Raw genomic sequence first — 12,500 nt, 5'->3', positions numbered from 1 at the left:
TCTGCCTGTTGTGTTGTGTGAGGAGAGTGTTATGTACGGTCACCTCTGCTCTCTGTCAGCAGGACGATTCTTTTTCATCGCATCACACAGCTGCAACGACGGGGTTCGAACCGTGCAAGAGAGCTACTGGATACATTAGTAACCAATCACGTTTATTAAGTCACCAGAACGACGCAACAAAGAGACAGAAAGATACAAGAGGTTCACTATCTTTACAGATAGGAGAGCTGGACGGCGTTGTGGGGGTAAAATGCTGCTTTTGGGTGAAGCCTGACGAAACCAAAGGGAACCCCAAATGAGTGGCACACAGTCTACACTCACGGACAGGTAAAATAGCTCTTTTAAAGCTCTTTTTGCTTCAGACTCCTTTAATAAGGGCTTTCATGCTGCTAAACTACAGTGGATTCCTGGTTTTGCTCCTGATTCTTATCATTCCCCCCCCCCCCCCTCCACATCCACCCAAGTTTTCCAAACTTATGAGAAAGTTCGACATGCTTTGGTGGTCCTTATATATTATTATTATAGCCTAATAGTCGATGGACAGAGACGTATCTGTTGTTTCACGCTAACACATGTACAGTTTGGTAATAACGTGGCTCTTTAATGTTGTTTGTAAACGTTAAGAGGTTATGTAGTTTACCACTGTGTGGGAAAAGGTTTCCTCTCTGGAGGAAGCAGGCTTGTGGGTGGGTGGGGGCTCCTTTGTGATTAGGTTTACCAGTCTGAGCCAGCAGGGGGCAGAGTCAGAGTCATTAGTGTACTTGTGTATTTTCCTTGAATGAATGCTAATGTTCCCTAATAGGCTCTATTCACAGCAGCCTTATTATTAAGACATTCACAGGTGTTACCAATGATACTAATGAAGGCTCTGTTCCATTTAGTCTAGCACCGTGGTTTCCACGACCCCCATAACTCTGAGAGTGTACAAATGGAACCTGTAAGGGGCCATTTGGAAGCCCATGAGGGTCCCTGGACCCCAACTGTAGACCCACTGGTGTTTCCAGTGGGCCAACATGCACAATATTAGCACCCTGAGTGAGTCTGACTCTGTTTGACCAGAATGGAACAGAGCCTTCATTAGTATCATTGGTAACACCTGTGAATGTCTTCATAATATGGCTGCTGTGAATAGAGCCTATAGTGACTAATGATATGGGGGGGGGGGGGACTTGTGCATTTGCAATGGTAAGTCTGTGGTGGAATATATATATATATATATATATATATATATATATATATATATATATATATATATATATATATATATATTAGTTAGCAGTGGTGGAAAGTATAACTAAGTACATTTACTTAATTACTGTACTTAAGTGCAATTTTAAGGTATTTGTACTTCTACTCTACTACACCTCAGAGGCAAATATTGTACTTTTACTCCACTGCAATTATTTGAAAGTTACCATACATACATACATTACCCACTTCGGCCCTATATGCATCTCGGCCATTACAAGCTCACAAAGCTCAGCATTGTGAGCTTGTAGATCTGCTATTTTCAAAAGACTTTTAAACATTTTGAAAACTTGTGAAATGGGACATTCTGCATAATGAGTACTTTCTACTTTTGGTACTTAAAGTACATTTTGATACTATTACTTTTGTACTTTTAGTCAAGTAAATTTAATTCCTGACTTTTTACTTAAGTAAAACATTTTACTGCTTTTTCGTGTGTGTGTGTGTGTGTGTGTGTGTGTGTGTGTGTGTGTGTGTGTGTGTGTGTGTGTGTGTGTGTGTGTGTGTGTGTGTGTGTGTGTGTGTGTGTGTGTGCGCGCGTGTGCGTGCGTGCGTGCGTGCGTGCGCACGCACTTGTCTATCAAGTATGGGTCAAAATCCTCAAGAGGCCATTTCTTATAGATTGTATTGTAAATAAACATTGGTGAGTTACTAAAATGACATACATAAACGTATATAGCCAGTAGCACTGATGAATGCAGAATAATGTTGGAAATCACAGGTGTAGCCCATGTTTGAGGAGGGGAGATTCACATTGAAAACCAGAGAGTCCAGAGGATGGATAAATTATTCACAACATGTGCTTTATCATCAACTCTCTGTGTCCGTGTTACATTAGGAGGACGATGACAGGTGTAGCATCTAATATGCCTACGCTGACATGGAGATGTAGCTATCGCTTACTTGCCTTGCATCAGGACTAGGATTCAGGCTGGCATAGTGATTACAGTAGAGATGCTGCTGTTATGTGATCTGATCAGTAGCCAGTGGTGGAAAAAGTATTCAAATGTTTTACTGTAGAAGTACTCTGTTACAAGTAAAAGTCCAGAAATAAAAATTGACTTGAGTAAAAGTACAAAAGTATTGGTATCCAAATATACTTAAAGTACCAAAAGTAAAAGTACTAAAATGTTTGAAAATAGCAGATCTACAAGCTCACAACACGTCGCGATGCGACGCGTTGTGAGCTTGTAGATCGGCTATTTTCAAATAGCCTTTGTATGGGCTAAAGTGGTTAATGTATGTTTTATAATGTAATAATATACATCTGCAAAGTAACTAGTAACTGAAGTTTTCAAATAATTGTAGTGGAGTAAAAGTACAATATTTGCCTCTGACATGTAGTGGAGTAAAAGTGAAAGTATAGACATTTGGAAATACTCCAGTAAAGGACCTCAAAATTGTACTTAAGTATAGTACTTAGTAAATGTAGTAAATCTACTTAGTTACTTTATACCACTGTCAGTAGCTTTTAAGTTTGAACCCATCACCCCTTTTTATTAAAAACATAAAAATATTATTGATCGATAACAGATTTTGTTATTACACCCATTTTGCTTAGTTGGTCACATTGCTGAAAGGGGGGAAAAGTCCTGAAGTAGTTCTAGGTTACACGTACAGTACCTGGCTTTGACAGTATTTCGTCTGAGTAATCCACTTGTACCCACATCAAAATCGTTGGCAGTCTTACATTTATTGTAAGAACGATACTTGGCTAAACACTGTAGAATGGAAAATACATTATTTTCAGCCTTTTCTGATTCCATCCCGCTGAAGTCATCTGTGTATTTTTACTCTCTGGCACTTTGGAGAGTCCTCTGAGGAAACAGAAAAATACCAGCACACATGGCTGCCTCAGAAAGTCAAACAAAGTCATTTGATTTCTTGACCCTCTGTCCTTATAAAGATACTGTCACCGGATTAAGCTCCTATGTCTCTGTAGAGCTGCAGGCCTCTTCATGTTGCTGTGCTTCTCTGTAATGTTTTTGTCAATGACCATGGCTTTAGTTCTGCCTCCATTGAAGACAACTTGTTAAATCAAAAGTACCATCCATGTTTTTCATCTGTTGAATGTTACATTCAAACTCCCAGCTATGCAGTGTTTGGCTAAAACTACAGGCGCTTGCACAGGCACCAGTAATATCATATAACGTCAAGGGAAAAAAATATGGAGAGAATATTACAGCAACCAAATGCCTTTGCAGCATGAATTTGTAACATCATTACCCAGAAAGTGGTTGTGGACAAATTGTACACACTTGGCCTTTTGAACAGTAACAGTAAATCTTTTTCTGACTAAAACTGAAAAGAATAGCAAGTATATTATAATCAAAATGACAGTGACTTCAGTCATGATAAATCGGATAGACCTGGATCAAACTTAGCAGATGAGTTGCTATTGTTTTGACCACGTAGGCCAAGCTGTCTGTAACAGCTCCTCAACAGTAGACCAAACACAACTCGAGCTGCTGCAGTACATGCATGACATCACAAAACAGAAGCACCTCTCCAGCCACAAACGGCTGGAATGCCCGGGGAAGTAAAAGTGAAACTTGGGGCGTAGTTGAACATCTATTCGATCTATCTGTATGAATATTCATGGCCTCGCCACTGAACACCATTTTGTGATCTGACTTCATTCATATACTGCAAACATAACTTCTATCACTTACTGCCAGGCCTGTCACAATTATTACATAATCATCTAATCGCAATTATTTGGGAGGATCGCAATTATTTTTGCACAATCGTTATAATTGTTGAAAAATGTTCACATATTTTCAAATATTAAAAATAGCAGAAATAGCTGATCTACAAGCTTACAAGCTTGTAAGCTTGTAGGTCAGCTACTTCTGCTATTTTACATGTATAGAAATGATTAAATATGTCAATAATGTCTTATTATATAATGCATATTTCAGTTATTATCTGCCCTGTGCAATCTTTGATCATGAAGCCTAAAAGGCATATGTTAAATCACAATTATTTGAGTGACAATTAATCGTCATCTTAAATTTGTTATCGTGACAGCCATCTATCTAATCTATCTGTATGCATATTCATAGTGTGGCTTCACCACTGAACACCATATTGTAATCTGACTTCATTCATATACTGCAAACACTGTACCTTCTACAGGGTCCCCACGGTCATGAAATTCCTGGAAATATTTTGAAATAAAAAAAATAATAATCCAGTACTGGAAAAGGTTTGAAATTGATCAAACATCATCAAAGGTCCTGGAATTTATCAAGGGTCCTGGAAAAATATTTGGCTATGCATTGTTTTTGGCTATTGATTTTGTTAAAACAAAACATTTTCATAAACATGAATAATATTACACGAAATATGTAACATAAGTAGTTTTTCGCCGAACGGGCTGTGTGACGGCAGCCTAATGTATGTCTCAATCTTTATTTTTGCTACACTGCCTATCTTTGGGCATTCTACATAGGAGTAAGAGACACATTATTGCACCGAATGATTGTTATATAGGCCTGGAAATTAGGCTAAATATTCTGGAAAAGTTTTGGAAATTCATTGCTAAAAATGTGTGGGGACCCTGCTTCTATCACTTACTGCTATATCATTGGTTTAAAGGGACTACACCATGCATTTTAACCTTTTCTTCTTTTTTGTGTGTTTTTGGTCTCCCCTACCTCTCTTCTACCCCCCAAAATACCCCAGTTTGAACACTCAGGCTTTCACAGCAAATCTGGGGTTTTCTGTAAATTGGTCTCAAAACAGGCCAAACTGATTTGCACCCTGACGTGACGTCCTGTTTGTGCCAAACAGGACAATGTGGTATTGCAGGTGAAAGTGCTTTATAAGCCAGAGAGAAGTTAGTTGGAATGAGTATATCTGAGGCTTGATTTTGGCTCAAACCTTTTGAAAAACGTTTGAGGGACATAAACAATATGATATTAAATATTATTATTATTTTTTAAATGCATGGTGTAGATCCTTTAAGATTGGACAGGGAGGCAATGCCATGTCTTGTTTTTTTGTCCAGGGTCAAAGCACAAAGACAAAGTTTAGCTCTATGCTTATTTACACATGGCATGTGGCATGGGTGTAGCAGCATCTCTTGGACTGCATTTTTAAACTTGTGTTTGTTGGTAATAGTGACGTCGGCACTGCAGGCTTGACATGTTTATGAGAGGAAAGGGTCATAGCCCTCATATCCAGTCTATCTTACTGTACATAACATGCACAAAACAAGCTTGACCTTTTTTCAACCGATGTTGTAAATATCTCGAGATTGAGCTCTCGGAGCAGTTTGAAGCAAATTGTGTTTTTTAGTAAAGTTATTATAGTATAAAGACAGTCAGGAACTGAATTTAGTACTTACTGTACTTGTCCAAATTCAGCTCCTGGTCATTTTGATGCCCTTCCCCCAAGAAAAAAAAGGAAAGAAAATCAATGCCCCTACATTGATTATTATTATTGAGTTTTTGTTGCATTCCTGAGCCAATAATTAGATATTTGCTGTGGTAGGAGACCAATGCAAAACTATATAAAAGAATAATATAAACTCCAAAACAACTCTCACAGTGTTATCATTGAGAGAGGCCTACTGATGATCCATGTTCAAAGAGTATAGTATTGTTTTTGTTAAGATTGGTCTCCTGAACTAGTTAAATATTGGATTATTGGCTTCGGAATGCAACAACAACAATAAAGAAATCTCCACGCAGTCAAGGCTTCAGAGGGTGAGTAATTGATAGAAAATACGTAATCATTTGGGTGAAGTATTCCTTTAAGAAAATGGAATGAGCCATAATCCTCTGAAATGTATTTTCTCCAGCATGGGTTAACAACATGGCCTTTAACCCAGGGCTGCTTGCACATCTGCATAGTGTACAACATGGGCTTTATGAGTATGAGTGGCTGGTTGTCTACTTTACTGTCCCTGTCAAAGGCAGGCTGTTGCTGTCTAAGAAGCACTTGTCCCTTTCGGTTGCAGAGGTCAAAATTGAAGACTGCCTGCCAGGCTGCAACACAGCATTGGAGGAACAAAATTCACGGCCATCTGACATTTATCTTGGGATATCATTGAGTGCTGTTCACAGGCACTGTATTTCACTACAAGACGTCAGAGGAGTCCAAGTGAACAGATTTCCGTTGTGCACGCCAACAAGGTTTCTCACAACACATTTGCGAGATTTTGTTGTGTCAATGTGACGGCACAGTGCATGGAACATCACTGGCACTGGGCCCTTTCCAACTGTGTCGTCACATTGTAAATAAGATGACTTGCAGACGTGTGGCTCAGGAGGTAGAGTGGAAGCAAGAAGGTTTTTGGTTTGATCCCCGGCTCCTGCATCGTGTCAAAGTGTCCTTGAGCAAGACACTAAACCCCTAATTTCTCCTGAGTAGCAAGTCTGTGCCTTGCATACAGTAGTTGCCTCCGCCGTTGTGTGAATGTATATACACTACAGTATGTTTGAATGTGATGCATGCATTTTAAAGGGCAAGACCACTTTGCAAGAGGTTTGGGTTGTGTAGTTGCCTTGCCATGATGTAACTACAAAGGACAAGAAATCAAAAATAATTGCTCCATTGATTTGAAATTGATGATTCAAAATATGCTCCGGTAAAACGGCTCTCAAAGTCACTCTTTTAGCACATAAACACAAACAAAGCGGGAACCCCTCTTTGTAACTATACCTTTCAGGACAGGAACCCCTTTTGGGGTTCCTGTTGCTATGTACAGTATATAATAGCAACATACATTTGATGTAATTTTTCTGCCCTTTGAGCTTTTTTTTTTAACTTCTGGTCAGAAGTCTAAAAGTGCTAGCCTATATAAATGCAAGACCATTACCATACAGGTACATGCAGCGAAATGTTGGTCGGAAAAATAGTTTATTTGTGGGTGGCTATTAATTAATTTCCAAGTTAGCTTGTTGGTGGCTGTCTCTCAAAGGTCAGACGGAAGGTCTTGATTTCGCCTTTCTCCTCATCGACAATATTAACTTCATGGTTCATCTCATGCATAATAAATTTCACCAATATCACGGCTTGCCCCAATACCAGTCTTCAGACATCACATTGCTCATTCCCCAGACTTCATATAACCTTACTGATCGTAGGAAGGACTCGTAGGAAAGTTTTTCTCTTATCAGGATCATTGCTTTTTTAGCAGCTTGATTCAGTCGCTGCGCAGTTTTTCCTCATTGGCTGTGCTTTAAGCCAATGCGGAGTCTGCAATGCCTTCCGCAATGCTTTCCCATACTCTGAATGGCGATGTTGATTATTAGATAGATTAATAAGAATGACATTCGCTATGTCTCTTTAACAGTGTTCAAAGGAGATGAATATGTTATTTAAAACTGCAGTTTGTATTAGAAGCCTACAGTTGTAAGTTATTTTGGTTTATGTTTAGCCTAGTTAGATGTTGGATTGTTTGTGCCCACAGTACATGAATAAATCCACTAGTGAGCTTTACACGTGAAAGGCACCTTAATTTAACTCTTGAGTTGTATTTTTTTGGTAATGTTTAGTAAGAGTCATGATGACAGTACCTTTCAAGGGGTTTAGCTTGCCGAGAGCTGGTACAATATGACTGTGTCATTTATTGTTTTTCTGTTCTGGTGCTGATGCTGATGCTGTTGCTAGGGTGGAACAGGCGGTTGCTTGGGTGTAACAAGTGGTTGCTAAGGTATAACAGGTGGTTGCTATGATGTAACAAGCAGTTGCTAGTGTGGTTGTTACACTAGTTCCCAACTGGCAAGGGATCATCACCATTGACTTGACTTTTTTTAGCCAAAGAATGAAGAACACAGGGCGCGGTGGCGCAGTCATTAGCACTGTCACCTCACAGCTAGAAGGTCCTGGGTTCGATTCCCGCCATGGGCGCTGTGGGCGCTGGGGGCGTGTTCTCTCCTCCACGTCATCAGTGCCCATACCCTAGGTGGGGTTGGCGAAAGTGCCTTACTGTGTGGAGTTTGCATGTTCTCTCCGTGTCCCCGGCCTAGGCTAGGTACCCTCACAAAAAACATGCAGTAATCCTGGTCTCTATACTGCCTCCCCCTGGTCAGCCGGGATGGAGGGGGAAGGAACTGGTTGGAAAAACGTGTTCCTTCCACGCGTTACGTCCTACCGTGGAAACTCCCCCCTGTCAGGCCTGCTCACTCCTCATGCATTGAAGGAAGCATGAGCTCAGTTCGGGGCACTCCTTTGGCTGGCAGAGGGAGAGTAGCGCCCAGGATTACAACAAGCTTAGGCAATTGGCACTGGGTGAAAAATGGGTTACAAAATCGTGGGATAAAAAAAAAGATTGAAACGTGTAAAGATGTCTCATGTACTATCAGTCACTGAACTGCCTCATTACAGGCTATAGGATATTGAGAAAAAGTCTAAAATGAGGTGACGTGATCCATTTTTGTATTGCGTCGATCTTTTTTCTGTTTTGCCCAGAATGGACACACGCCACCTGCACAGATGCAGGGGGTGACCAAAGAATGTCAGGGGCACGATGCTGCTGGCTTTCCTTTTTTTTTTTGCTCTTTGTCACACAGTATCGCTGATGTGGATGTTTTCTTCTCCACCCCCCCACTCCACCCCCACCCCTGAGGGCCTCGCGGGAAGCGGTGACATCACTGATAAACAATGTCTGTCCGGCCCTGCCAGGCCACCAGCCCTTCCTGAAAAAGCCGCTGGCTACAGCCATGCAGGATAGATGTAGCTCAGCTCTCTTCTCTCATTGTATCTCCTGTATGATACAGTACAGGTGCATCAAATCAGCCCATGGACCTTTGCGCTATAGGAAGGCTCTGATTGTACACAAACACAGCTGCAAAGTATAGCGTATAGTCATTTCGCCCTCGTTAAGGTATTGGATTTTTTTTATGCCGTCTGTAAGAAGGCATGTGTGTAATATGCGTGTCTGTTTGTCCGGAGCTAATCTCACAAACCGCCGACCGTACAGTGCCAAGGTTCCTGTGCACACTGTCACTGCCAGTAGGCCAGAGAAGTACCTCCAGATATTTGTATTCACATAATGTTTTTTTTATTTTTTATTATGAATTATAATTATGGAAGTAAATGGGGCTCCGAGCGGGCTGAAACCTTGACTCAATTTTTTGTCATGCATCATAGATATGTCAATAATGTCATATTTAACACATCTCACAGCTCAGACTGGCCACATGAAGTCCGTGGTCCACATGGGAGCCACAATGTCATTAGACCTGTCGTCTCTCTCACTCTCTCACTCACTCACACACTCACTCACTCACTCACTCACTCACTCACACACTCACTCACTCACTCACTCACGTACGTGACTCACTCACTCACTCACTCACACTCTCTCTCTCTATCTCTCTCTCTCACCCAATGTTGAACCTTGATCAATGTGGGTCGGATGCAGCAATGTAATCGCCTGGAAACTGAATGAAATGTCTCAAGACATATGGACAGAATGCTCAAGCAGCAATGAATTACTAACCAGGCTCAGATCAATTGAGCCTTTTGTAACTCTGTATACTAGCCTGCAGCTTTCTGTGTAGTCCTATTCAAGAAAAAGGAAAGTAGAGCAGAGACTGGAATTTGAGTTTTATCTGCGCAGGCCTTTCCGACAATTAATATTCCTCTATCTCTGACCCTCTGGAGCTTAGTGGTTTGCCGTGATCATCCCTAAGGAATTGTCTGGTATTTGTGGCATCCAAGGCACAAGTGGATGGCTATTTCTCCTCCTGATAACAGCAAAGTAGAGCTGTTCCGATACCAATACCTTCAGTTGATGTTGCACTACTGTTTTATACTCTTGCTGTACTATTTACATTATTATTTTACCAACTTGTAGCTGCACTACATTTTTATTTATTCCTAGATCAGTGGTTCTCAAACAAGGACCCCCATAACTCTGGAGTTAGAGAATAGACCTGTATGGTTCCATTTGTAGTTTTACACTCTCGGAGTGACAGACCTGTAAGGGTCCATTTGGAACCCCCTCAAGGAACCCGAGAGAGTCCCTGAACCCCACTTGAGAGAGCCACTTGTCCTAGATTTTTTTAAAGTTACACACTGAAAAAAATGATATCGGTACATCTATACAGCAAAGCAAGCAAGTGGATAAACTCCTTGTCTATAAATGCCAACAGACAAAGGTGACCTAAAAAGCTGCTGAACTGTGTTTGAATGGTGATGCTAATAAATTATTAACTTTTTTTTTTTTTTTATCGTGTGGTCATTGAACTTTTAGTAAACAAGCTGCTGGTGACATTTACATGTGTAGCTCTGTGATCATGACTTCATGAGTAATTTGATTACTTCAAGGGTAACTTGAGTACAACAAAGTACAACAGTATATTTGATGTCAAGGAAATGCAATTGCTGGCACGTTATTCGTAAACGGCCTTGCATTATGATAAATGTCATGTATTTGGCGAGTGAAAAATGTCTTGATATCACAGAGTTCAATAACAATATGTCATACCATTAGTCATGTAGTTTGTCAGTTGTTAACTGATGCTGTAATCTAACTTTGAAGTTATTTTAAGCTGTATACTGACTGAGTGATAAAAGGTTGAAGAACTCCAGACCTAGCATCTTTAGGAGAGACCCTTGTATGTTGCTAAAGTGAACAAGACGATTGCAAAGCGAAATACTTCATTGTATGGGACAACGCTCCACTCCACTCATAACAATTAACTGATTAAAAAGCTCTTTTCTTTGTGGCAAGTGCCACGACCTTACAACAATGCATAAATGACACAAGATTAGGAATGGATTTCTTGTTACACTCAAAACGTATACAAATGTATCCCATTTATATATATACTGTATCCCATCCACTTTGTAGTTTATTTGACTGAAACACACATCTGCTCCTTTGGTGTTCGCTTCTCAACATGGTTTTCTTAATCTCCACTAGAGAGTCTGGAAGGGGCTAAATATCGACTGAGCTCCTCCGTCTTATCCAGTGCTGCACGGTAAAATCCTGAGCGTTAATCTATCTCTGAGAGTGTACAAATGGACCCGAAAGGGTCCATTTGTACACTCTCAGAGTTAGATTAACGCTCAGGACTTCACTGTGTACCTACTTAGCCCCCGCCGACTGTACTGCAGTGTTTATGATGTCTTTCCTCACTCAGACAGTCTAGCCCTCTGTCTTATCGACTGCTAATCTCCACAAGCCACAGCGGAGCAGAAGAACTTTTAAAGGTTTTCCTGTTCCCAGAATACAAAGATACCACCAGCACCACCACCATTTTCATCTCCCTTTTAGGCGGCTCCCTTTTTTTTTCCTCCAGCGTCACGGGAGCATGATTTACAGTATTTCTGGAAAAGGGGGCCTTTTGAATTCAGCCATCACCTCGAGAAATATTCCTTGATCTCCATTCAACCTTCTGTTTTATCTTTCTCTCTTCTGAATCACTGTAATGACTCGGTTAAGGTTTATAATCTGTGTTGTGAGGGCACTTAGAATCGGCTCACACTTTGGGAAGCCCAGTATGACAAATCCCCCAAAAACCCTGCCTCCCGTGTCTTCTGCTGCCCACCCCTCTTCCCTCTCTCGCCGTCTTTATTCTCAGCCCCTCTCCCACATTCAGGAAATGGGAGCCGAGCCAGAAGTCCTCTCTATTTCCGGGAATCGGTCCCACAAAGCTGCAGTGTAGTAACTTAGCTCTGACGTGAGAGCCATTGTTAAAAGAGCAGGGCCCCCATTGTCCAACGGGAGGAACAGTAACACAAACAAAAGCCTCCCGCGGAAGGAGAGCAGCAAGGGAGAAGAGAAGGAGACAGAGTCCCGTGCTATTTATACATTAAGAAGCACCAACCTGGCGTCTCTCTGTCGTCAAAAAGGATATGCATGTCGGATCAGCCAGACATGTCGGACCAGCAGCAAGGGCCTTGTTAAAGGGTGCTTAAAGGGATAATTCACCCACTTTTTTTCTATCGATTAGTCACCCCATGGAGGCTTGAATTTATGGATATTTTTTAGTTTTTGTCGCATAAGCCAATAATTTGATGACCAGCGGACCGGTAGGCAGCGGTTTCGGTTGGAGATACAAATGAGACTCTTTGTGTCTCCTACCGGAACCGCTGCCGGTCATCAAATTATTGGCTTAGGAATGCGACAAAAACAAAAAAATATCCATGAATTCAAGTCTCCATGGGGTGACTAATCGATAGAAAAAAAGTTATTTTGGGGGTGAACTACTCCTTTAAAGACGGGTGGCATTATCATACGGCTCCTTTCGATTTGGAAACGTTTCACCCTTTTATTTAATCAAGGAGTC

General features: G+C 41.1%; 1 protein-coding gene across 2 annotated transcripts in view; it reads left to right on the top strand.

Annotated features, from left to right (window-relative positions):
• arhgef12b (Rho guanine nucleotide exchange factor (GEF) 12b) overlaps positions 1-12,500 on the top strand; it is a 55,797-nt gene that overhangs the window by 126 nt on the left and 43,171 nt on the right. For both annotated transcript variants that reach the window (XM_084073177.1, XM_084073176.1), the window contains exon 1: positions 1-327. This exon is cut by the window's left edge and continues 126 nt beyond it. In XM_084073177.1, the coding sequence (XP_083929303.1) occupies positions 296-327 (32 nt within the window). In that variant the 5' untranslated portion in view covers positions 1-295. The remainder of the gene's footprint in view (positions 328-12,500) is intronic.

The sequence above is a fragment of the Gymnoscopelus microlampas genome, assembly GCF_963454915.1.
Source record: "Gymnoscopelus microlampas genome assembly, chromosome: 12".
NCBI lineage: Eukaryota > Metazoa > Chordata > Actinopteri > Myctophiformes > Myctophidae > Gymnoscopelus > Gymnoscopelus microlampas.
Note: the sequence above shows the minus strand (reverse complement) of the source record. Positions and strands in the feature narration are given on the sequence as shown.